We start from the raw sequence: 27229 nt of genomic DNA, 5'->3' as shown, positions 1-27229 counted from the left end.
GGACGGTGCAATATTGCCCTCCCCATCTGCGTTCGAAACACACATATACATGTCGGGTTGTATGCAATGATTGTATGGATTTGTTGGGTTGCTGTCAGTTGACGCAACATATGTACGGATTGTGTCATGTTGTAATATAAAACTTCTTCATTTGGAGATTTCCCCTCTGAAAAAAAAGAAAGAAAGAAAGAAAGAGTTTTAGTATATTTTAATAATCAAATTGTTATTTAAAAATGGATATGTTTTATAAATCAGATTGATCATCTATATTAATTTAATATTTAACTTAATTATGATTTTAAAATTAGATTATTGTTGTAGTTATCCCGATGGTTAATAGTCAAGTGATTAAAACGATGATATGTTCTCCTTTCTATTTGGTTCAATTCTAAAAAGACATGTTTAACTCATTATTATAAAGTTGTAAGCACCACCACCTACCTCACATCTAAACTTTTACTAAATCGTTATTAATATGTTTAACTTTAAATTAACATATTTTTACATAATAGATATTAAACCTACTAGAATATTTTATATCAAATATTACTTTTTAAATTTAATATTTACATATATTTAATATAGTATCCCTTTCCAATATCATTTTAAATCATTTCCGTCTTCTTATGCTATTTAGACTGATTTTTATTATCATACATATTTCATATTAAAAATTAATATTATTATTATTATCTAATTTTAAGGTCATGACCAAGCCAGACACCAAATTGGTGTATGAGGCCCCTTGTTTGTGGGACACGCACTCACTTCACCCTAGCTATTTGACTACTAAATTTACAAAAACATACATACTCTATTTCTCTAATTTTAAACTTGTGAACTCTTAAAAAAACACATATTTTTAAATTAAAAATATTTCAAACAAATTTTTACCGGTAACAAATAGTTTTAATCTCTTCCATATATAAAAATCTTTACCATATAAACATTTAATACTATAACAGTATTAATTTAACAACCTTATTTTATCATGATATTAAAAAATAATAAAGTTAAACAATCAACGGTATAAAGAATAAGCCAATTGACGTAATAGTGAAGGAGGGTGGCGAGGGGTTGACTGAGTCTGATGATTCCAAACTATTATTTTGACCGAGTCTGATGATTCCAAACTATTATTTTCGATGATATCAGTTGATGGATATACACAGGCCCGCGATTCATGAAATTATTGCCCGCTATCTTCGAATGTAGGCCATCCTGAATATCCCACCCAAGGTGAGAACGTGCGTGTGTAGCTGGAATATCGGAGAGCGTAGCTAGGAGCACATGGGTCTCTATAAATAAGAACAAATAGTTGAGAGCTTGAGCAACAATCATTCATCAAAGATCAGAGGCTCAGGCTCTGAGCATTCAGCAATGGCTGGATATGAACGCCAAGAGAGCCGTAACATGGAGTCCCAAGATTTAATCGCCATGGATGGCTCCGTCGACCTCAAAGGCAGGCCAGTTCTCAGGTCCAAAACTGGAAGATGGAAGGCTTGTTCTTTCGTAGTTGGTAAGAAAATTTTATAAGGGTAAATTTTAGGTATATTTTGGAATTTAATATATATATATAGGTGTTTTTGATAAAATGGAAGATATTTTAGAATTCAATATATATAATAAAAAATGACCCTAATTTCTTTGTTATCTAATATTAAAAAAAATCTAAAATCTAAAATTCGCTTCATTTGAAAGAGTTATGAGTTATTGATGGTTAGAAATTAAATTATTTATAATTTGTGATTAATTTCTTGCTGGGAATTTGTAATGGATTTCTGGGAGATTGACGGATGCTGGTGTTTAAATATTACAGCTTATGAGGTCTTCGAAAGGATGGCTTACTATGGAATTGCCTCCAATTTGGTGATTTACCTAACAACTAAGCTGCATGAAGGAACTGTGAGCTCGTCATCGAATGTCGCTAACTGGTCTGGTACGGTTTGGATCACCCCTGTCATCGGCGCATATATTGCAGACACTCACTGGGGACGCTATTGGACATTCACTGTGTTTTCATTTGTTTATATACTGGTCTGTAACTCGTCTCTCTGCTTTCTTCCATAGTTTCCCTTGACTAAAGGCTTCCGGTTTTCGTTTGATTAATTAAGTGTTTTAGATTTCATAGATACTGAATCTCCAAATTTATTTTTTCATAAAAAATAATCACTCTGGTTGAATTGGTTATATGGAAAACCTTTGCTGTATAATTACATAAATTGCAAGCAAACAGGCTGAGCACTTTCAATGAAATTTATAGAAAGAATTGCCAGTTTCATGTGGGATTTTGTTGTACTTGATGCAGGGAATGATATTATTGACTTTAGCCGTCTCATTGCGATCTCTGAGACCCCCAGAGTGCAACTCGGCGTCCACCACATGTGAGAAAGCTTCGAGTCTTGAAGTTGGAATTTTCTACTTTGCTTTGTACATTCTTGCTGTGGGCACCGGCGGTACAAAGTCCAACATCTCCACCATCGGTGCAGATCAGTTTGATGAATTTGATCCCAAGGAGAAGCTTCAGAAGGCCTCTTTCTTCAATTGGTGGATATTCAGTGTGTTTCTGGGGATGCTGTTTGCAGATAGTTTTCTGATATATATCCAGGACCGTGTGGGATTCTCTGTGGGTTATGCTATTCCCACGGCCGGATTGATCATATCTGTCGTCCTATTCTTAATAGGCACTCCACTTTACAGACACAAACCTCAGAATGGGAATCCATTCAATCGTATGGCGCAGGTAATTGTTGCAGCAGTTCGTAAATGGAAAGTGAAGGTACCTTCGGATCCCGACCAATTGTATGAGGTTGACCCCAAAGAGTATGTTGCTAAAGGAAGGTTCCCCATTTCTCATACCCAGACATTGAGGTGAGTTTAGCCATCTTTAATTTTCATTTTCAGCTTGAATTACTTTCTGCAACCCATGATCACTAGTAGATAAAGCCCTAGAGTGGGTTAAAGAAGAAATGGTTTTTTTATTTTTATTTTTTTAATTAGTAGATAAAGCCATAGAGTGGGTTAAAGAAGAATAAAAATTATTTTTTATTCTTTTACGTTTACAGGTTTTTGGACAAAGCCGCAACAAAGGATGGCTCGTCTAGTCGATGGAAGTTGTGCTCAGTAACTCAAGTAGAAGAAACCAAGCTTATGATAAGATTACTCCCAATTTGGGTTTCTCTATTCATACCAAGCACCATGATTCCCCATGTATCCACACTATTCATAAAGCAAGGAACAACACTAGATAGGCATATGGGCCATCACTTTGAGATCCCTGCAGGCTCCCTCACAACATTTTTCGCATTGTCAATGTTGCTGACTGTTGTATTTTATGACAGAGTACTGGTAAAGATTTTTAGAAGATTCACAGGAAATCCTAGAGGCATCACAATCCTACAAAGGATTGGTATTGGCCTCTTCATCCACATGGTATGCATGGCAGTGGCATCCATAACAGATGTGAAAAGGATTAGTTTTGTGAAAGCACATGGTCTTGAAGACAAAGCAAAAGCAATATCCCCCCTCACAGTTTTCATTTTGCTTCCTCAGTTTGTGTTGGGAGGTATGGCAGAAGCCTTCATTGAAGTGGGAAAGATAGAATTCTTTTATGATCAAGCCCCTGAGAGCATGCAAAGCATAGGGACTGCACTTTATGCTAGTACTCTAGGGTTCGGAGGGTTTCTCACTACTTTTCTGTTGAAAGGTACAACTAGGGTTAGTGGACGGAAGGGGCACACCAGCTGGATTCTAAACAATCTGAATGCATCCCGTATGTACTACTATTATGCCTTCATGGCCATTCTCAGTTTGATCAATATTATTTTCTTCCTAATCGTTTCCCGGTTTTATGTGTATAAGAGAGAAACCAACGAGGCATTTAGCAAACACGGCCATGTCCATCCAATTACAGGAACAATGGGAAGCCCTATGGATCTCAACTCCCCAACAGATGACATTGAAATAGAAATGCCATTCGCTGGATGACGTGGATCTGAAATAACCTCATTCAACAATAACCCTCTATGGATGGGATTGTATTTATTTATATTTGTGATTTATATATGTTCTTCTTTATTTGAAGTTGGTAATTGCAAAAGGTAATAGTGGTTTGTTTCAAGCTGGTAATTTTAAATGGTAATGGTTATTATGTGAGGTTTGTAATTACAAGTGGTTTACTTGTAAAATAGCAATGTGAGTGGCAAATTTTCCTGAAATAATGTAATTTCACTCTTTATATATTGTTACAAGTGGAGCAACTATGGTGTACTAAAACAATTGAATTGAATAGAATATATATTTTTGTAACTTCAATTTTATGATAATTTTTCATTTAAATTGAATTGAATTTAATATATATTTTTGTAATTTCAATTTTATAATAATTTTTCATTTAATTATATTAATTAAATGTAATTTTATTTTAAATTTATCTTTTATATTATAATTATTTTTTCATTTTTTTGTATGTAAATTAATTTGTATTGGTTTTTTAATATAATTTTATGCCATTTAAATATAATTAAATTTCAGATTATAATATTTTTAATTAATTCTTTTTTGTTTTATTGAATTTGCATTGGTATGACTTAATGATAGTATAACTAATATTTTTTATTATTTACTTTTGTATTTTTAATTAATTGTTATAAATATTGGAATATATGATTAATAAGTTAGAAGAGTGTTTGGATGCAATTTGTGTTGCCCCCAAGTTCACTAGTACTGTCATAACTATTTTCCTTTATGGTAATGATATTCATCTTTTGACAAGGAACCATTACAATGTTGGCAAGCAACTCAGAATTCTCCAATATTTTTGATCCAAGGTGGATATGACTATAATATTGACAAAACTAAAGTCACCATATTTAAATCCAAAATAATTACCTATGATACCTTCATTTATGACAACATCTTCTTGGAGGATGTTCCTTCATATAAATATTTGAGAATGGACATCCATCATAAGCTAAATTGGAATTGTAACATTGAGAAAAAGATAAATGAAAGTTGGAAATCTTACTATGAATTTGAAAACAATTGTAAGTTGACAAAGCTCTGGATTTGGGATAAAAAGAAGCTCATCTTTGAGACTCTTGTCACTTCTTTTAATTTATATAGATGTGAGGTTTGGGGGTGCAGTATATCTAGATAGTCATGGAGGAAGATTGAGCAAATCCCAAATTAGTTTATAACCTACAACCTCAACATTAAAGGAAATACTCCCTACCCTATCTTCTTAATTCAAGCAAGTGTTTCCACATTGAAACCATGACTATGACTATGTTTCTCATGTATAAGAAGAATTTATACAACATAGATGCCAAGATGTTTCCTAAAAATGCTTCTAATTCTAACCAAAAGCCCCACCTTTAACTCAAATGAGGGTGGCATTAGGATGTTGAATCTTGCTAGACCATTAGGGAATAAAGGAGGAGATTGAAACCATGACTATGACTATGTATCTTATGTATAAGAAGAATTTATACAACATAGATGCCAAGATGTTTCCTAAAAAATCTTCTAATTCTAACCAAAAGCCCCACCTTTAACTCAAATGAGGGTGGCATTAGGATATTGAATCTTGCTAGACCATTGGGGAATAAAGGAGGAGATAATCTTGCAAATTCAGATAATATTAAAAGTATCATTACTTCCAAATTTAGGGAGAAATTTTGGGGAAATAAAGAGTTGGAAGGAAAAATGAAACTACAATATTATAAGGAGGTGATCAACCCCAATCTTGAAAACCAAAATTATCTATCTGTCTTGATTAGTGTTAAGAAGAAAATCAACATTGTCAGTATTAGAACTAATTCTCATGAGCTCCATAATGAAATTGGGCATCGGTCAATTCCCAAAACACCATGAGATGAAAGGGTTTGTCACTTGGCAATCCTAAGAGGGTCGAAGATGAAAAGTGCTTTCTATATATTTCCATATTATATTCACATTCAATTTATTTTTGCAAATATTTGTCACACTACCAACCTTTTTTGACATTTTAAGTCAACGAAACTATGATTTCCATATTATACTCATATTCAATTTAGTTTTCCAAATATCTGTCACAACCAACCTTATTGACCTTTTAACTCAACATAATGATGGTCATCTTGGAGCACTTCTCTCACTTCTTTTTTAACTTATAAATACAATGTTAAAGAATTCTATTTAATATCTTAGCTTCTTAATATCTAGTAGATCACATATGTCTTATTACATGTTTGTTGTTATTTTTTTGTTGTGAGTATAATTTTTTTTTTTTTTTCATAATTTTTTTTAATAATCATTTCACCCTAAAAAATATATTATGCTTTATATTATTTTAAAAATATCAAATAGGTAATTATTTATCACAAAAAATCATTTTTTTACTATTTTCATGAATTGTGAGGAGCTCATTTCTCTTTTCCTTAAGGCAAAAAAGTTCTCTTACCTACACGAGTAGGAGAAAAATAGAATTCCACATAAGAGACTAATTATTTTATTAATTAAATAATAATAATAATAATAATAATAATAATAATAAATAGATTAAAATTATGATTTAATTCCCATTATTTAATAACCATCATTTTTATCTTATTAGATTATTTACTATGATTTTAAACCATACTTTCATTCTTAAGCAACGATTAATTTTTCAAGAATAAATGTGACTTAGAAATAAACAAATTCAAAGCATACGTTGTAATCATCTGAGTCCCAATAGCATAAAGGGTTTCCTTAGCAAGGTAGCATGTGTTGACTTACAAAAAAAAATACTTGAAAAAAAATACTTTGCAACCATTAAAATTTTATGAAAAACTTGAATTTAGAAATAAATAAATTCAAATTACGAGTAAAAAAGAAATTGGGGTAACTTATGAGATGCCTCTCGTATGAGACTAGAGAGGTGTTGACAATGCTAGACCCTCCAACATTAAGGGGATCTCCCCGGTATGAAGTCCCAACTAGACCTCACACCGTTTGGGGTAGGAGTCCCATCCGGTAAGATGGCCCGATTTCCATTATCTTAGGGATTTTCCTTAGCTCTTATTGTTCCGCACATGAGAGTGTTATGCTTGTAACTTCAAGAAAGCGAGGTGAGTGTGCCTAGCGAGTGCTTAATGTAACTTTGTGTCTGGTTTCTCTTACTGTCAAAAGGGGGGAGGTAAAGTGAGCCTCTTGATGAGAGGGAATAGTCCCAACCTAGGAAGAAACACATGCGAACAACAACAAGGGTCTATTCAGCATGCAGCAGAATAGTTCGTAGTGGATGCTGCAGTCGTGGAAACTAAAGTTCAAGGGAAAACATGTACATCATCTAGCAAAATAGTCCACATGGGGGGTGGTATTCGTTAAAACCAAGAAAACACAAAGATGGTATGTCTAATGTCTGGCAGAGTAGTCCAAACAAATGGGACAATAGTGATAAACAATACAACACATCTTCAACAATATGAGTACTAAAATAACTGAAGTAGTTCAACTATCATAGTACAAGTTAAGAAAACATGCATTACAAACATTTAAAGAATAGTCTTACAAACGGATACAAAACATGCGTGAAAATTTGTTGGCCTGAGATAGGCTTCTGATTTAAGCAAAAGATGAAAGACACATTTGTACACCATACATCACTAGTCCTAGTAGTGGGACAATGGAGCCACTCCTCGCTCCTCAAATAATAGACAACAGACTCTCAAGGCTATGTGGGAGGAACCAAGGTGAAAAGTCCTTTGCTCATACAATGAGGGTGTATATATAGCGAAAGCAGGATAACTGACCATTGTGACTCTTCGACTTCCCTCAAGATTGTTTGACTTTCTATGACTTTTCAGCTAACGCGACTCTTCGACTTCATATGTGGGTCTATTGGACTTCCACTTTACATTACATTGATTACAAGAAGTATGGCCCATAGTAGTGATGCGGCCAAGACAACTCATGACACAAATCGACATGACACGGTTGACATGTATTGGCCAACTATGGTGTCCATATCGAACTGTTGTTCTGCTGAGTGATGATATTCTCTCAGTGTAACATGTCTTCGCCTCTGCATGGCAAAGTGTGCGGGGTCTTCGATGGTCTTAGTCTTTGCTTTCCGGTGCTTGTGAATGTGTCCCCTTCACTCGCTTGCTCGATGTCCTTCATGTGTTCGTTTGATCGTGAGCAAGTATTCTCGCATGCGCCTATTTTCCATCTCGTTCGTCATCATGCCATGTTTCATCGATGTACCTATTCCTGCAATCACCCATGACGAGACAACATCAAATCCAAAAATCTCCTAGTTTAACATGATGCATTGTTTTCCATTTCAGTGCAGGTGGTTGGGAGAGGGACAAGGCACTGAGACTACGGAGAGCACAACACACGCCGGGATACGAGGCTTCGAAGAACTGTTGATAAAAACTGCACAGGTGTCACTGGGAGATAGATTTTGGCAATTTGAGACAACAGTGATAGCTACAAGGAAAAACCCAGCTAGGAGGCAGAATTACACAGTTTCTGGGAGGAAGGCCAAGCAGGTTGTCGGGGAGCTATTGGGCCAATCTGTGCAATTTTCCAAGCGAGCACCTGGAAGGTCATCCATCTAGGATCTATGCAATTTCTTTGGGAAAGACAGTGCAGGCAACAAGAGGCACTCGCATAAAAATCTGTGCAGTTTTCCAAAGGAGCACAAGGTCGGGCTGTAGGAAATGTTGGTCAAAACTGCGCAATCTTGAGAGAGTCTAGGCCCAGACAGCTCTGCACAATTAATGAGTTGGTTGCAGAGCAGGAAGGAAGGGAATGACAGGACAACTCTATGCAATTCCTGAGCTGGTTGTAGAATGGGAAAGAAGGGCTGGCAAGGCATGACAACTCTGCGCAATTCCTAGGTTGGTTGTAGCATAGAGAAGATGGGCAGGGCATGATATCTCTGCACAATTATGGAGCTCAGTACAACCCAGGGTCACAACTCAAGTTATTTCTTTGGTTGACCAGTGGGAGGCTTGATGGGAGGCCTTGCAGGAAGTGAAGGTTGGATCGGCTTCTGGGACAACTTCTGTGCAATTCTAGGAGTCACGCAACTGGCTCATTTCCAAAATTACACAGTGTAGGCTACCGAGAGGACAGCCTCAAGCTCTGGGCAATTCTCGATAGTAGTGCAAGGTCACCAAGATCGAGTCTGGTTGATGAAGGGTTGTCCAGTCGACGGATTTTCCGGAAATGACTAAGTGTGAAAGCAAGTGTACTTTTGTGTAGATGACTTTGTGATCACACACTTAGCACGACTCGATGACAAGACACCTCAAACCAACAAGAAAATCAAGTGCTCAGTGGGACTAACTCAAAGGTTAAGAGCTACAAGTTGGACACTTGAGATAGATCTTCAAACGCCGTGACGACACTTGCACGACAGTTTTTACAACTTTGTGTGTGAATGCGACCGATGTTCACAAAGTGAAAGAAACTCATGCACCAAAAGACAAACCTTCAAAATTGCCAGAACAAACTCGCAAGAATGACATAGAAATCAACATGCCAAAGAAGATAGTTGGTTAAACAAGAGAAAAAGAAGAAAGACATGTAGAGGAAACACATGAAATGATTTTTTGCTTGCAAACATGCATGTTATCGAAGACATAATGATATGACAATGACAAGCAGTCCTTGAAGCTTCACTAAAAGATGTACTTCAAAAGATATTCTTTACTTACCCTACTTACCCTCGAGATGATCATGCATCCGACGAAGTTTACATGAGGTCCCAATCATAACCTGGTTTCTTCTTCCTTCTCCTCAACTCCTTAAGAGTGATGCAGCATGTCACCTTTTGTTATAGTTACTGAGAAGTAGATCTACACAATTTCAATGGATAGAGGTTGTTGCCAGGATGACTTGTGCAATTTTCCATAGCAAGCCTGGGCTACCTGCTCTGCACAATTTTTGAGAACAAGGGTGCTGGCCTGCTTTGCGTAGTTTTCCAAAGCAAGGTTGGGCTGCAATGCACAATTTCTAAGATCAAGGCTACTAGGCAGTTAGGAAAGCATTTTGTAGTTTTAAGATGTAAGACACTACTGCGGGATGGGGTTCTGGGAGGACAACTCTGTGCAGTTTCTATGTGCAGTGCAGCCTGAGCAGTTGAGGGACAGTACTATGCTTTTTCTAATGACATAGCACTATTGCGGGATGGGGTCCTGGGAGGACACCTCTGCGCAGTTTCTTAATGCACGACAGTCAGACTGCTCTGGCATTACTGGAGAGCAGTGTTAGTTGCTTGACTGCTCTGCGCATTTCTTGAGAGCAATGTTGGCTGCCTGATTGCTCTGCACATTTCTGGAGAGGAGTGCTACCTTCCTGATTTCTCTATGAATTTCTGGAGAGCATTGTTGGATGGGCATCTGAGGGACAACACTGCACAGTATCTGAAGACAGTGGGTTCTGGCTGGGGAAGGACACTAGAGGAAACCACTACACATTTTTGGATGCCAAGGGAGGTTGGGGTCTCTGTGCATTGTGCAATTCCAACATGCAAGGGAAAATGCTTGAGGGTTGCAAAAGCAAAGTGTGTAGTTCCAAAAAGTTGGATGAGGCTAGGTTGCTTGGGAAATTGGGCTAAGTGTTAGATCAATGAGATTGATGCAAATAGTGATAGAACTTGGCTATGATCACACACATACACTTAGTGATACAACATATACCATCCATAACATAAAATACATACTCTACTTGATGCAAAAACCTTTGTGACAAGGTTGCATGAAGTGAGTGTGAAATATGTCTATGTAATGAGAACAGCCCATACGCACAAGATTTCCCCTTGAAGTTGAACAAAATTCCCTATGCATGACAAACAACAATCCTTATGCCCAAAGATGACACATACTGCATAAATATGAGAACGTAAACAAATCTTAAGATCAATGAGGGAACTTGAGATCATTAGTTTACCAACAAGTGACCAAGGAACGATCAATCATAAGATCCAAGGTATGCTTTGAAATTTTCATGCGAGCCAAAATTTTGGAGGATGTTTGTAGCCACTACAACATTGTGACACACTTGTGGAATTCCAGCTCTCTGTATGGACCTTCTCTCGTGAAAATCAAGTCTAACCTTTCCCGAAGTATTGTTTGATTCTTTGATCATCATGGCTTAAGCACTCGCTTGGGCGAAATATATAGTCCCTACCATTCTCTTGATCGGTCAACACACATTCCAAACCAATTAACCTAAGTTCTTTTGATTGGGATGAGGGGTATATAGATGCATAAGTAATGTAACTGTCAGAGTCTTAGTTTCATCTCTGGTGTTGCTCCACTGCCAGCAGGCCTGGATAGTACCCCAGCGGAGTCACGTAGGAACGCATGCATCACTTTGCTGCTAGTGAGACTGGTCAGTACCTTGGCAGAGTTACTTGCATCATCTCTCTACACAGGAAGCCTTTCTCTTCTTTCACCTTATTCATTTTTCATTTTTTTTCAAAGAACTGTGCATGGGTACTTATTTATTTTCATAAGGCAGAAGAGGGATCTTGACTTATTGAGAGAAAAATAGGTTTTCCCCTCAGAGAATTATGTTATATATACCTTTGACATACTTTTTAAGGTTTTCCCCCTCACCTTACTCTACTTGATTGAGCTGATAAGGGTTAACCCACAATAACCAATTATAGTAGGCAGTACTAGTTAAAGTGCAAGCGTTGTGTCTCGCCAAAGATTCACTCTGAAAAAAACATATTTTCTATTAGGGTATCATCGACTGAAGACAACAAGCTCTTCATAAAGAGAGAGGACAATAGATAACCAAATGTTGATAGTTGTACAAGTCCTCTTATATTTTCCTGGCTTGCCTCAAGAGAGAAACACGGTTTCATGTGAGGCTAATCTACAGGTACAAACAAGCAAAGAAAAAAATAAAGCAAAGAGAAAAATTAAAGCGAAAGAAAAACAAGAAAAGAAAACAAGCAAGAAAACCAAACCAATTAATAAAGCAAACAAACATGGAAACCAAAAAATAGAGCAAATAAATAAATCAAACACTACTCCTACTCCTACGCTAAACAGTGCACGGGCCTGCTCATGTAAAGTGATATTTCCAATGTAGCCACCAACACAATGGGTGGCCCACATTGGTCAAGTCATCATAAACAAGAAATATATACATGTAAACTAGCAAACAAGAAAGATACAATAGTGAAGACCAATATGATCTGAGTTCAAAAGCGTCCACAGAAAAGAAAAGAGTAAAAGCACAGGATACGCATTCTACTGACATATCATGGTGATGGGACACACTTCATGCAGATGCTAAACATGCAGATTCATTGTCGTGACAAACGAGAAAACATGAGAAAGAAAGACAACTTGTGTTTCAAAAGTGTGCCCGCTGTGTATGATTCCTCCAATGTGTGAGTGATGGGATCATGTTGTTTAGGTGGAGGAAGCGAAACCTGTGAACTAGATTGATTTTCAATGCACATAGGAGAGTGATGAGGAGCCTTGGGTGTTTCAACAGATTTCTGACCAGAAGTGGAACTAACCTCGAGACAGCGATGCCCTGACATAACCATCAGTGCAGGCTGAAGTGCCTCGACCGCTTGAGGGGTTTCCACATCATCAACAGGTATATTATCGGTGACCAACAACTTAGAAAGATTAACAATGAGTGAATCAACAGCATGATCAAATGAAGAAGCACAGAGATCATGACAACCATGATCAAAAAAATTGGGACGTTCATCGACATCCTCATGATCTGATGAATCATGTAGAGGGGTTGATGAGAAATAAGGATGTTCGCCCTCTGTGTTTTTGGAAATGACAGATGAAAGATTGAATGGATTTTCATATAATGTTGTGTCCTATCCGTAATGTAATGACAGACTCACATCTAGAGCATCCTGTGAATGATTGGAAGTAGCAACATCCAGCAATATGTTTTCACAAGGAAAATCGGAAATGGCAGAATCACAAGGGATGTCAGGATAGAGCGGATGAGGCATGGATAGAAGGAGGTCATCCTTCACCGTGATTTATTCTTCAAATTCCCGCACACACTCATGATGAATAATAGTGCAGGTTGGTTGCACAACACCAACCCCATCAACAACTTGATCCTCATGAACAACAAGTGTGGAGTCTGGAATGGGAGAACACAACACAGTATAATCTAGAGGATTAATAGAATGCGAGGATGAAGGTTGAGGAAATAAGTCCACATGAAAACCATGATTCTCGCTAGCCAAACCTATGCAGAGATCAAGGGGACATTAGGTGGGAGGATGTGAGAGTTCAATAGATAGATGTGCACCTTCTCCTACCTCACACTATGGGGCCAGAGCTGTTTGATGAGATGAGGATGGACAATCACTTGTGACAGCGACCATGTTCGCCTTGGATTTACCAGCTCTAACACCGAGGTATGTGTTGATGCCCCGAAAATCGTTGTATCAACATTGGGGGATAACCACCCGGTCCGGACCTTAATACAACTCCTTTTTCGTTTGGAATGGTGGCTCCGACTGGGGATAATGGGACCAGTTTCCCAGTAATGAATAAACGGGATGGATGAATGATTGACTTTCTAATCTAATGATAGGCGAATAACTTAATCTGTTAGCAAAATAAAAGAACTACTACTAATCTCGGGAACTATTGTACTTTGAAGTATAGTGCTTGATGATCTATGTTTATTGACAGGCATATAGATGACTCCATCTAATAAACATGGACATTTATTCATTCAAGGATTACTTTGCTTAAATAGTTAAACAAAGTGATTAACGCAATATTGCTACACTTATCATTTATATCATCAATACATATATGATCAAAAGAAAAGCATTACCATAAACATCCAATAGTGGAGGAAATAAAGAAATGTTGTTAAAACACATACATATATCCGATAATAGCAAAGGCTATCAAATGACAATTCATATAAAAGGAATGAATTCAGACAAAGATAATAGTACCATATGAGCTGCTAGTCACTCCCGATATCAATCGCTATTTGAGATTCTTCTTTTAACGCAGAAATACTTTCAAACAAAGACAGTAGTGCACATTTGCATAAAAGCTTCCTTGCCAAAATTACAATAATTGGTCCAGTTTTATAAAAGAATATGCCTGAAGTACAGTAGTGCAACTTCAGGCTTTTAAGTCAAGTACAAAACTTTACGACCCTTTCCAAAACAATGAAAGGGTCTATAAATACTAAATTAAACTAACTATCTATGAAACTGAAATCCTACTTAATTGGTATTGAATGATCTTGAATATCTCCTTCTCAGCGATCTGGCAGTCAGCGGCATGAATCATCATGTAGGCTGTTTGCCTTTAAACCTGAGCTGACTTATCGCAAGCATTGGCTCCACTTCGGGCGGTCTGTTGAGGCGGGAGTTGAGCTGGGCGGCATAGGTGGCATCCTGAATATCGGGAATAATATACCCGATTACATCTGTAAGGCATTTGAGGGCGGCTCTTTGACTGTGCGGTTTTACCAAGAAGAACCAATAGGCGTCCCATGTTAAACTGTTAATTCCAGCGATTAATCTCCCATTTTTCTCTAGATCTGGATAACATGATTGCTCCAATGTTTTCACCGCTGTCAATTTTCCTGGAGTGCATTGGGAAATCATGTTAGACAAGTAGAGAGTATTATTAACCAATTCAACCAAATTACTTGTGGTTGATTTGCATCTTGAAATTTCCCTCTCTGCTTTCATTAACTGGGACTGCCATTCTGTAAATAATATTTCTTTATGTGATTCTAAAATCCTTGGTAAATTTGCCGCCTGTCCCTGATCGGTATCTTGCCACTCAAGAAACTCAGTTAATGTTTCATCAGCTTGATCCAAGTTTGTTCTAGCTTTTTCTGATTGTTTACTTATTGATGTCGTTAAATTGCATAATGGTTCCGCCTGGGCGATTTGTTGGCATAAAAGCTTGATCTGTGTTATTAATGCCTTATTTATCTGTAATGCTTCTGATTTGAATTCGGCTATCTGTGGAAGATCCTTTGTCTTCTCTAGCTGGGCTGATAGTTGAGCAATCTGCTCATCTTTTAACTTCGGCATTTGTTCATTTGCTGCCCTCAGTTGTGCGAATGCCTCAGACAACTCTTTCTGCTTTTGGACTGCGCTGTGATCAATTCTCTGTTTCTCTTCCTCCAATTGTTGAGTTAATTGATTATTTATTTGTTGTTGTGTCAACAATTGCCGTTCTACCTGATCTGCCTTCTGCTATGCTTCTGTTAGTTGTGCTTGCAATAAGAAGATCTCGTGGTCTTTTGTTTTTAATAAAAGACTCACCTCTGATGCCTTATCTATTGTTGCTGCCGAATAGGCTCCAGCATATTGTGATAGTTTTGTTAGGTCATCAGAGGGGTCAAATTCCTCCTTCCAAACCACATTGCCCGTGACCATTTGTTCTGGGAATAGGGAAGTTTGATCAGTCCTTCTCCTCTTCCTCTGTCGTTTTACCACAGCTTTGTGTCTCGGGCTATAGAAGACATCCAAGGGAGGAATTTCTTCTATTTGCAAGATAATTTGATCGGAGGGTTCCTTTGGGATTATTTCTACTTCCTTTGAACTGGGTAGGCCGCTGGTTCCGCTTGGAACCTGTTTTGAAGTGGTCTCCTATGTATATGCCGCTTTTGAAGTTTCGGTGTCCTTTGAGCATTCAAGACTACTGATAATTGAATCAAATTGCTGCCATTCCTGGAGCAATTTGGGATCAATTTGAGTATCTACATTTACCTCTATGTTGCTCTGTTCCTGCTCTTTAGTCTGGGTTTTCTCTTGCACTTTCTCCTGTTCTTCTGTTGTAACCGGAGGTTCCTTAGGATGTTGTTGTTCAGGCTCGCTTGGTCCTGTTGCTGGGGTTGTCGCCAACAGATCTAGAGGCAGAGTTTGCAACCTCTGTTCTCTAAGTCTGTTGAATTCAACTAACCCTTCATCTTTGTATTCCATTATGGCCAGCGATCTAACTTGATACATTGATTCAGCTGAGGAGAACAGGTCATCAAACTTATCTTCTATATGATCAAACTTTGTCAATTTGGCCTGTTCGAGTGCATTATAGGCGACCTTGTTGGGATCAAATCTCCTGTTAGGGAGAGTCGCTAGAGTTAATGACTTCATCTTCGTAGCTTCTTTTTCTGCATGTTTGAAATCATGCAAAGTGTAGACACCACATCTTAGAGGAAAGGAGGGTCAGACCTGCTTCTTATTTTTCTTCAAAGTTTGTGTAACTCCTTCGGCAATAATCTGATAGGCTATCTCCCTTGCCAGCAGTTTATCAGGTATGTACAAAGGAAGGACATGAGGTTCGGCTTCGCTGCCGAAAATTCTTACATAAGTAAATTTCTCCTCTCCGAACCATCTTCCTATTGATGTCAAATCAATCCCTGCTTGGTAAGAAATTTTGGGAGAAGGTTTATTAAAAATAGAATAATGAATGGGTAACATGAAGCCATTGCAGACTTGGTATAAATGGTGCTTATAGGAAGTCTTCCACAATTTCTGATGGTATATGTAAATTGGCGTGGGGTCTTGTGTAGTCCACCTCCAGCCGAGTACAGGAAACTCAGAATTAAAACACAGGGTGTTAGTGTCAGTCTTTCCATCCTTCCTCCAATGATCAAATGTGCTCTTACAAAGTGATTTTGAAGTGTCAAGGTCAAATTTTGTCATTTCAGTGAGTCTTCAAGCAAAATTTGGTCACTAGGCATTAGGTCTAGGGTTTGCTTTCACTCTTCTCAAAGTTGTCCAAATGGCGTTCCATGTCATCATTCAGCTGAGTCTATCATCATTCATAGGGTTTTCATTATCATCTCAGTGTCTAATGAGTCTTTTTACAACTTATTCATGCTTCAGTTGTGCCTAGGCAAGGTCATTTCCCTCTCCTAGGGTTTTGAAGGCAATTTCTCTTGGGCGGCTAAATAATCGACAAAACTCATATTCTGATGTTAATACACCTTCCCCTATCCTTAAAATACCCTATAAAATGCTTCCCATCCATTAGATCCCCCAAATTCCTCATTTTTGCATAAACCCTAGTTTCTAGCTACAACCTGGCAATTTTCTAGGTTGGGCCTGTGTTTTGCCCTTTTGGACCCCTTCCCCTCACTCAATCCCTTAGATTCCACTTTTCCCTGCTTCCTAACATCCCTCCCTACTTCCAAAAATTTCCCCAAGAATTTAGAAGCCCCTTATCCCCTTCATTTCGCTTCATTTCGACAAAATTCCTTGTTTCACACATCGGGGCAAGTTTCACTCAAATGATATTTCAGAGCAATCAAAGATGACTTTTTCAAAACTGAGAGAGGTTTTTGTCCAAAACATGCCAAAAAAGAAAACAATCCTTCACTTTTTGCACAGGTGTCATGGTTTTAGAGAAATGTCAAGAATACCGTTGCCTCAGGAGAATCAAAGACACCTCTGAAGTGACCTTGGGAAAATCAAGTTTTCTCCTAGATTGGTTGGCCAAATGATTTTCTTTATAGGTAAAATGATAACTAGACACAAAGAGCTTTCCAATGAGCTATCATGAGCTCAATTTGGGGTTGCGGAAGGCATTCAAAAGTTGACTGCAACAAACTCTTCCTTGAGGCAGCCTCATTTGGCACTTTTTGACCAGTCTTGGGAGATTTGATTTTTGACAGGTCAAATCAACTCCAAATTGAAAAATTCTAGTTTGGTTGGAAATTAGGCTCAAAGACCTTTCCAACGAGCTATCCTGCACCTAATTCTGACACTGGGAAGGCCTCCAAAAGCCCCTGCAAAAGCGCGCGACCCGTCAGGACACCTTTGCCAGTGCAAAAATTACACTGGCGTGACCCGTCAGGGGCGCGCGACCTGTTGGGGATTTCTCCATAGAAATTTGCCAGTAAACTTGCCAAGGAGCCACAAATTGCCAAATTTTGTAAGTTAGGCCCTCAAATCATGAAAAATTGTTTCTTGTTACAGTTTAAGAAGATCATGATTATATTTGTAGAGGTCTCCATTTGCAAGTAGAAGTCTCCATTGTGCTTTTTGATGAGTTATGGAGGATTCGTAGTGACCGAGTCTTGAACCGAAGAAGATCCGGTGATCCATTGCCCGCTGACCGAGAGTCCATGCTCATCCAGGAGAACGCACACTTGGAGAGGCTGTTGGCTAAGGCCAACCAAGAGAAGAAATTGCTGAGGAACATGAAAAACCATTACTGGGCGAGAATGCATGTGTGCAAGGCCAAGATGAAAATGTTTCAAAGGCGGTTGTCCGAGGCCCTAAAACGGAAAAAGAAGACCAATCCACTCCGTATCTTGGCTGAGGCTTCCCTCAAAGATCAAGGCACTAATTAGCTCAGCCACAACACAAATCCCAAAAATGTTTGAGAATTTTGGGTGAATTTTGGCAATTTTTAGCAATTTGCAGGTTTTTCCCATTAACGGGTCTCACCCCGCGCGCGACCCTACATCATGGCAACTCAGTTTGGTAAAAACTCAGAATTTCTAGATTTTTCATGCAAAGTTACATATGCCCATGGATGGACTTGAGATTTTGTGCAGTTTTGGTCCCCCAAAAGGTCAAAAAACTACCAAAAAATGACTTTCTGACCCTTTTTTGAGTTGCAGAAACCAGTCTTGGGAGAATTAAGTTTTGACAGGGCAAATGACCTCCAAATTCAAAAATTCCAGTTGGGTTGGAAAGTAGACTCACAGAACTTTCCAACAAGCCTACTTTTGCTCAATTTTGACACCTGCAAGTGCCTCAAACATCGCTCCAAAGGCGCGCGACCCGTCAGGCAGGGGCGCGCGACCCGTCAGGCAGTTTTTGCTAGATTGCATTGTACAGCCCAGAAAACGCAGATTTGACTCAATTTGACTTTTTGGGGTGAATGATGATTCTCTTTGATGTAATTATGGTACTTTTTAGACACTTTTACTCTTATGCAACACTTCTAGAAGATTCATTCATGAAAAGGGTAAATATTAAATGAATGAATTGGTTTCCAAGTTTATAGAGGCAAGTTGTTTTGACTGCCTAATTTGTAGCGCTTAGTTTAGAAGTGGTTGAAACAGCTCCTAGGATAGTGAGCTCGACCCATGGAGGCAGGGAAAGAGGTTAGATCATCTATATTATGTACTTTCTTGCTCATTTTCATGGCTGGACTCTTGAGGGAGAAGCTATCATTGTATTATTTCACTGTATCTCTGCAATATTTGGCTAAGGAAGACCAGGGTTTTGCAGTCCTCTTTGGGATTCTTGTGGACTCATGTGTTGAAGGTGTGTTTCTATGTGTTCTTGTAAGTGTTTTTATGTGATCATCTCCTTTCTTTCCTTCTGCATATTAAACAAATGAAGTGTTAAAGTAAGAATTCATGCTTGCCATGCTCTGCTTTTAAATTTGTTTAATTTCTATGTTTTCTACTGTTTAAGGAGAATTCAAAGTATTATTTGCTCTCCTTAGCTCCTCACCGGTCTTTTCCATCCACTCACCTCAATCAAAGGCATCAATACGGTCTCCTACCTCGCCCCAAAGAACCCCCTGCAGAAACTGTGTCAAATCCCCGCACCCAAAATTGCAATTCCTCAATTTGCCACCAAAAACCCAAAAAACCCCAAATCAACCTTTTTAATCAGTTTACTAGCCTAATATCAGTGTTACCTTGTTGGTCATCTCATCCCATTGAAGATCTGCCGAGATTGACCGGAGAGAGCCTTCTCCTGCCCCGTAGGGCTAGCTACGAGGCTAAATGGTTTGATGTAGCCTTGAGGTTTACCTTCCTCAGCCTGAGGTGAAATTTCAAGCGCTAACACAGGGTATCTAGTATATAAGCACTGTAGTAGAATGGGGGTATAAGCCTTTCGGAGACGGAAGTTTTCCAAGTTATTCCATTTTTTCCACCATTGTTGCTTTAGTCCTTCCAAGTTTCCAAACCTTATGTTGTTGTTGTCCTCTCTCTTTACTGTTGAAGATTTCTTTTGTTAATTTCCCTTCTTTGTTGGTTCTCTTCTTGACTGACTTCTTCATCCACAATTTCTCAATTTCCTTTTTACTCTTTGCAACCTTTGTCAAACACATGGACCTTAGTTGAACTCCACTATCTACCAACTGCTTTTCATTCTCTTTTGCCATAGAAATTATGAAATTTCTGTCCAATTTTACTTCATCTCTTTCATTTACAACTTGTTGGTTGCACTTTACAGCTTCCCCTTCATTGCTATGAAAGACAATCGTTCCATCTATATCATCAAGTTCACTTAATAACTTTTCCAGCAAATTAAATCTTCCTTCATATTCAATAAGCATGTCATTTACATATGGCTTCTCTTTCCTATATAAAATAGAATTTCCATCAAAATTGTCAGATTTAAAATTACTATGCTTTCCCTTCTCCACAAATAATTCTACCACCACGTCTTTATGCTGATTTTATACAAAAATTATAAAACCGTCAGCAGATTTGATTTCATCACTTCCCTCTGCATTACGCAATGTTCCTTGTTCTGATACAAGACTAACGTTCAACAATTCAATAGCTAGAATTTCTTGGAGCATATCATTATGAAGTATCCTTTCATCTTCTCTACTTATACCATTGCAACAAAATTATGTTGTTTCATCTTCATATATAATAGAAACAAAAATCTATTTTTTTAAAGCTTCTTCAGGGTTTACAGACTCATCAATTTCAGAATCACAAATTTCTTTAACTTCTGTATCTGTCAACTTCATCATACATTCTTTCACGTTTTCCATAATAATTTTATCTTGATTCTCTACTGAAGATGCTTCATTCTGGTTACCAACTCTCAGTTGCTTGTCTTTAGCTTCTTGAATTATGACAAATTCCCTGTCAATGCCATTATTATAAAAGTTATTAAGTACATGCTCAAAATACTTTTCTAATCCAACCACTTTTTCCAGTAATCTCACTTCTTCATCAACATGCATAAGCATATTGTCCAATTTCCGTTCATTACTTGTCAAACCTAAAAACATACACAACATATCAATTTCAAAAATACAAGTCTCTTCATTTGAAGCCTCAGTGATAAGATCTTCATGCTTCTCTGAACTATTATGATAGTTCATTAAGTTATTGAGAAATTCTTCTTCAACATCTCTGATTTCTTTTTCATCAAAGAATACTTCTTGGACTGCAACTTCTTGACTATGCTTGACAAATACATTATAGGTTTGTAGAATACCTTTCTAATCTACACAATTCTCTCAACCACTCAGTTTATCCAAGTAATACAATAATGTCTTTCTCTCTTCTATGATAAGACTTTGATCCTTCAAAGTTTTCCTTGACTTAACTTTTTGAGCTGAGTTCTCTGTGTCAGCTTCTCTTCTCTTCACTTCACAAATCTGCAATGCATTTATTTCCTTTTCTCTGTCCATTTTCCATTGGTTTTCTATCCATGTTAATATTACTTCAAATATGATCCAATAAGTTTTTAATAATATAAGACACAACCATTCACTCATATCTTTTAAGTTTCTCCACCAATTGAAGTATTGAAATTCTTTATGAATCTCCTTTTGTGTTTTTCTTGTCTTTTCCTCTTTCACTTTTTCACGCAAGGCTCAAATTCATTAGTTTTCATACCTACAAATTTACATTCACACAAATAATTAATTCCATAAATATGAGACTCCCTTGTCTGTGGAGATGCTACCAGTACCTTTCTCTTATGCTGGTCTGTATAAATCATGTCTTCATCACTGTCTCCTTCCCCAAGGAGAGGTCCTTTCTCTGATTCACAAATGGACCCTATTCTTTATTTCTCAACTGTTCGGAGTATTAATTTCTTAGCAAATAATTCCCTGACAGACCACTTAACTCTTTTTCCCACATAACATCCTTGTTTCCATCCTTCTCTTATTCCTTTTTGTATCAGCTTCTCCAAATGACTCAGTTCTGTCTTTATCGCAGCCACCTCTATGTCAATTTCTTCCTTACTCATTCCTTTGAGTCTAATTGCTTTCACACTCTTTTCTCTTTGTCTGTGACTTTCTTCTATACCCTTGTTATGACTAACAATAGTCAAATTCATTGTTTCCTTTGGTGAAATTTCCTTGTTCACTGGTGAGCTGCAACTAGCCCTTCTCTCTTTTGTAACAAGTTCGTTAGTTGCTACCCATACCAAATCATCCTTTTGGTATTCTTTCTTTTCCAGTTTCTCTGCACTAGAACCCTTTCTTCTCCTTGAGCACTCCGGCTCAGCTTCCAAAGATGTTGGTTGCTACATCTTCAATTGCTCACTTCCCTTTACCTTCAATAATTTCATTTTACTGTTGGGTACTGCCACCTTTTATTCATATGAGAGTTCTTCTTGCTTCATCTTCTTTAACATAGCTCATGTGCTACGATGCTGCTATAGCTCATTCTATATTTCAACAATTTTACTGCTTCCCTTGGCCTACATAATCTTACCTCAAGATTCATCAAATATCCTTCCAAACCTGCCAATTTTCTTCAAAGATATCTTAAAACTAATTCCCATCTTACTTTTCATAATGAACACTTTAGATTTTAAGATCAATTAAGATTCTATCTGAACTTCAACAATATTTATAAAATTCATGACAGACACTACAAATTCCTCTTGACAATTTTTTTGTAAGTAAATCTTGTCTTGATTCTACAAATTTCAAATTTCAATCCTTGTAGTGGCTCTTCTTTCAGATCTATCGAATCCAGTCTTTAGTCTAAATGTCCTTCAACCATCGATATCATTGTCTTTAAAAATACTTAAACAATCTTATTCATTCTTCAATTTTCCCCAAAATTCTCCAAATCATTTGAATGACTTCAATGCTACAGCAAACCACTCTTCTATTTGACTTTAAATTCAAAACCAATAATTCAATCAACTTACATTCAAACATTACTAAGCACTGACTTCAAATATGGAAATTTCAACTGCCTATAAGGAAACATCTTCTCCTCTGAAATTTCACTCCCTTGTTATTCTTTAGATATTCAAAACAAGTCTATGTACATATCATCAAAATAAATATTCTTACCAGACCTTTGCTAGAGGATTCATTGTTTCCCCATTCTGAGCTCAGTATCCTTTGTGCTCTGATTGTTCTAACATGCTGGTATCTCAAATGTCTTTCGATCGTTCTAAAGACTTTTTCCTGCTCTGATACCACTTTGATGCAACAAAACTGCATCTTTTCAAAATTCTACGTGGACCTATTGGTTATGGGCCCACATATACATCTTTAATGAAGTGACGCTGCACCAATTACACAAATCCAGAATTAAATAATTAAACCCTTGTTTTATTTAAACTATTGACCCCGATCTCTTTAGTGGAACTCAAAACAAATTAAATTCCAGTTTAAAACTTATCGCGTCTGAAACTTATGCTAACCAGCACGCATCTTCCAGAGTGATATCCGTCAGATCGCGTCCATACATAATGAACAGTTGTGATTGATCCAGACTTAAACTGGACTAAATCGTATTCCATAAAATAGAGCATCTGTTCTTTTATATTAAAAATCATGCACTTTTCGATGTGATTACCGTCAGATCTGACCCACTGAAGCGAACGGTCACAATTAACTAAGCTATTAACTTAGTTCTATAATTTATCGCGTCCAGTTTTGGAATTAACCTTTGCACTTGTTGGCACGCGATGATCGTCAAATCTGATGGATCTGATCGATTGGATGATTTAGATCTTCTTCTGGTTTCTTCGCGAATTCGTCAGGTTTCTTCGTTCCACCAAGTTTATTTAGTCTTTGTCCGCTAAGTTTAGTCTGTCTCTAAACTATATTTCTGTGACCTTGAAACATATCCAGACTATTAACGGTTCTCAATAGACTTGCGGTCCAATTCTAAGGAAAAATATGGTGTAGGAAGGTTTTAGTCTTCCACAATTAATTGCCCAGAGTATTCCAATACTTCAAGCTTATTATACCAAGAAAATCGAGCTTTCAACTTGTAAATCAATTAACTTCAATTATTTCGAAGGGAGAATAAAGCATCCGAGGTTTGACCATCCGTGCGCATAAATTAGAGAGTTATAGAAAGATACCAAATTTTACATTCAATCCTTCAATAATTCAGAAATCTACATAAACACACATACAAGCTTTTCTTGACAAACTCTGCCAAATTTTAATTTATAATAACACAAGAAACTTACACAATTCACAAGCCTAATATGCAATCAAATGCCTTCATCATATCCCTCTTACACACACCTCTACTCTCTAACCTCTAGCTCTCTCCTCCAACCTCTAGCTCTCTCTCTAACCTTTTATTATTCAAAAGATCACAATTTATACAAATACGAATTCATGAACCAATTTAATTCAGATGCAGCAATCTCTCACTTTCTCCTAAAGTATCTCTTCAGTGCCCCTCTTTTCTCAAACACAATCCTAAATGAAGCTTTTAGATCCCTCAAATCCTCACTCTTCCTAGGATTACTCAACTGTCTCTAAGATCTCTACATTCATGACATATTTTCCATAAATAAATTTACAATTAAAATTTCCTCAAACTCAACTAAACTTAAGAAAATAAATAAAATGATTAAGGGAACCCATTCCCTTTAGTAAATGTGAAATAAGACTCATGGGTCTTATAATCTTTGACGAATGCTCCTGCATAATTTACTTAAGATTTGAACCATTAATAGAACATGGATATTTGATATCAGATGTTGTTCCTTGGAATAGTTGAGGAGGAATGAATTATGAGAAGATGTTTAGGTTAATTATAACTAGTTGACTGAGATCAAATTCTATCATTGATGGATCAATTGAAGAAGAGATCTTGGCTATGATATTCTGGGAAACTTTGGAGATTTTGTAATTTGAATAAAGCGTCCTGAGAAATATTTTCTGAGGATCACTTTTCTATTTGAAAATAGACTCGTTTGTAATATAAAAATGAGGAATTGAACCTCAGTGACATAGTTGGAAAAGTGGGAGCTATAGTCATTTTGATCTATGTTATAAGTTTTTACACAAAATCCTTGTAATTTCCTCATTATAATTTAATGTACATTTTTGTTGTTTGACCTTAACTTATTAAGTTGGTTTAGTTACGAGGAAGTTGAGTTCCAGCGATATTGGGCTCGGTCCTAGAACTACTATTGTTTTTTATTGTATTATTAAATCTGTATTTTTCTTTTAGTCTTTGTTCTACACTTATTCAATTGTGTTCTAGATCTAATTGTAGATTTTAAGATTTACTGTTATAGTCTGAGTTTTTGCAGTAGTTACAATGGGATATCATAGAGTTAGATTTATTGCAATGGGATATCTTTCCTTTTTGTTTCTTGTGATTAATGTAGAGTTTTTAATTTTGAATATTTGATACTATTTTCAGCAGATTCATTTCTAGTCAGTGTGTTGTTCATTTCTTTCAAACACAGGAAACAACTTTGTATTTATTTGGATTACTTCATTGTTTTTGATAGGAGACTTAATGCTTTGATTATTTTAACAATCTTGATTGTTTAAGATTGAAGTCTAGAAGTTGAGAGTGAGTTATTTCTTTCAGTAAGTGTGAATTATTCCTTTCATTATTATGCTTTTACTTTTCACTAGCACCATACAAGTTAGATGACATTAGCACTGTCTCTTACACAAACTGTGTGGATGACCTTGAAATAAAAAAAACGAAACTCTCCGTTGATGATTTTTACGAACAACTAAGTGCCCAAACACATGACACAACTAAAAAAACATGGGATATCCATATTCATAAGTAAATCATAACAAAAAAAGGTCTACATGCATGGGATATCCATATTCATAAGTAAATCATAACAAAAAAAGGTCTACATGCAATCACCTTGAGGAAGGAGCACATGGGTAAATGAGAAATGAACTTTATCACACCCAAAGTTTGGCCATTCTGTTACCTAAGTACTTATAGTGCTTCGCGAATCTATAAGTTAAGAAAATACATATTATTAAATGCACATCAAGTGAGGCAACGATGTGTAATACAAAAAATGGGCACGGTTCTGTCTTACACATTCTAAATACATTAACACGCATGTAAACAAATCATAATGGATTTCTTTTTTATGCATCCAAACCTCATGTACTCATTAATCTCATCGGTAGCATGAAGAGAAAAAAAGATCCGCAATATGATTGAAACTCCTAAATTTGAGTGATATGTTGGTTGAATGAAAGCATATGGAGATATCAAGTAACAAAGTCACTACTCATTTTTCTGCAATAGTTGTGAGTGTTTAATTGTGAATTCAAAATGGTACATATTTTTATTTTGCAGCATAATTAGAGAGGGAGGGGTGCACCCGAATGTTGTAGCTTTCTAGAAGGAAAGATGATGATTAAAACATTGGCGACTGTAGAACCTTATTGATATTTTTGTTACTTTAAGTTTTGGTTAGGTTGAACGATTTGACTGATCAATACTTAATCACATATGTTATCCATAGTTGCTAATGAATCCTTTATTTTTTCGAATGTGTCTCGAGAAATTGTTGCGAAGGTTTAACACTATTATTTTCACACCGTGTTTTGAAAATAAACAATAATGCATTTTGCATATTTCATTATTGTGATAATTTAGTTTTAAATATATTAGGTCGTATTTATCTTAAGAATATCTTCTTCTTAAAAGATAAATTTGATTTCTGCATCACTCAGATCTGAATCCTTAGAACATTTTTTGGGAATTTGGGTTACTTGAGTATGTGGTTTATATATAAATGGGATTAATATTCTCACTGTAACAATTTTTATGTTTTACATAATTTTGTATTTCTTAATCATTGAATGATTTCAAGTTTGGAAGAAATTGAAAGATTCATTTTTCAAAAGAATTATTATAGTAATTTGATTTTATTTTCTGACATAGTATTAGATAACCACATATATCTGCATTTGCATTGATTCTTGATATGAAATAGAAAAAGTGAATTCTAACTATTTTAAATTTTCTTAAAAGATAGGGGAATTATACAATTATGATTCTCTTTCTTTTACGAAATATCAAATTAATAGTTAATTAGCATTTAAATTATAATTGCATTTACCATTTAAATTAGATATTCAAATTTTCATTTGCAATACACAACATTGTTTCAATAGAATATAAAGCATTATTTTCCAATTGCCTAAGTTTCTAGTTATTTTCTATTTGTATATGTGTAAATTAGATTTTGTATATTTGTATAGTTAATAATGTATTTAGTGATTTAAAAGTTAAAAGTAATTTATTAGTTTAGTTAGTCTAACTTGTAGTT

The 27229-nt window shown here is 36.5% G+C and overlaps 1 protein-coding gene across 1 annotated transcript; it reads left to right on the top strand.

The window, feature by feature from the left end:
• Positions 1–1257: 1257 nt before the first annotated feature.
• LOC149162806 (protein NRT1/ PTR FAMILY 5.2-like) lies at positions 1258–4238 on the top strand. Its single transcript, XM_089435798.1, has 4 exons — positions 1258–1519; positions 1820–2037; positions 2309–2871; positions 3066–4238. The coding sequence occupies exons 1-4, from the start codon at positions 1381–1383 to the stop codon at positions 3985–3987; spliced, it is 1842 nt and encodes a 613-aa protein (XP_089291924.1). The 5' UTR covers positions 1258–1380; the 3' UTR covers positions 3988–4238.
• The last annotated feature ends 22991 nt before the right edge of the window (positions 4239–27229 follow it).

This window comes from Pinus tabuliformis, chromosome 5_2 (assembly GCF_031772625.1).
Source record: "Pinus tabuliformis cultivar Carrire ecotype Pingquan chromosome 5_2, CPIR1, whole genome shotgun sequence".
Lineage (NCBI taxonomy): Eukaryota > Viridiplantae > Streptophyta > Pinopsida > Pinales > Pinaceae > Pinus > Pinus tabuliformis.
The sequence above is the reverse complement of the archived record's forward strand: the minus strand, read 5'-3'. Positions and strand labels throughout refer to the sequence as shown.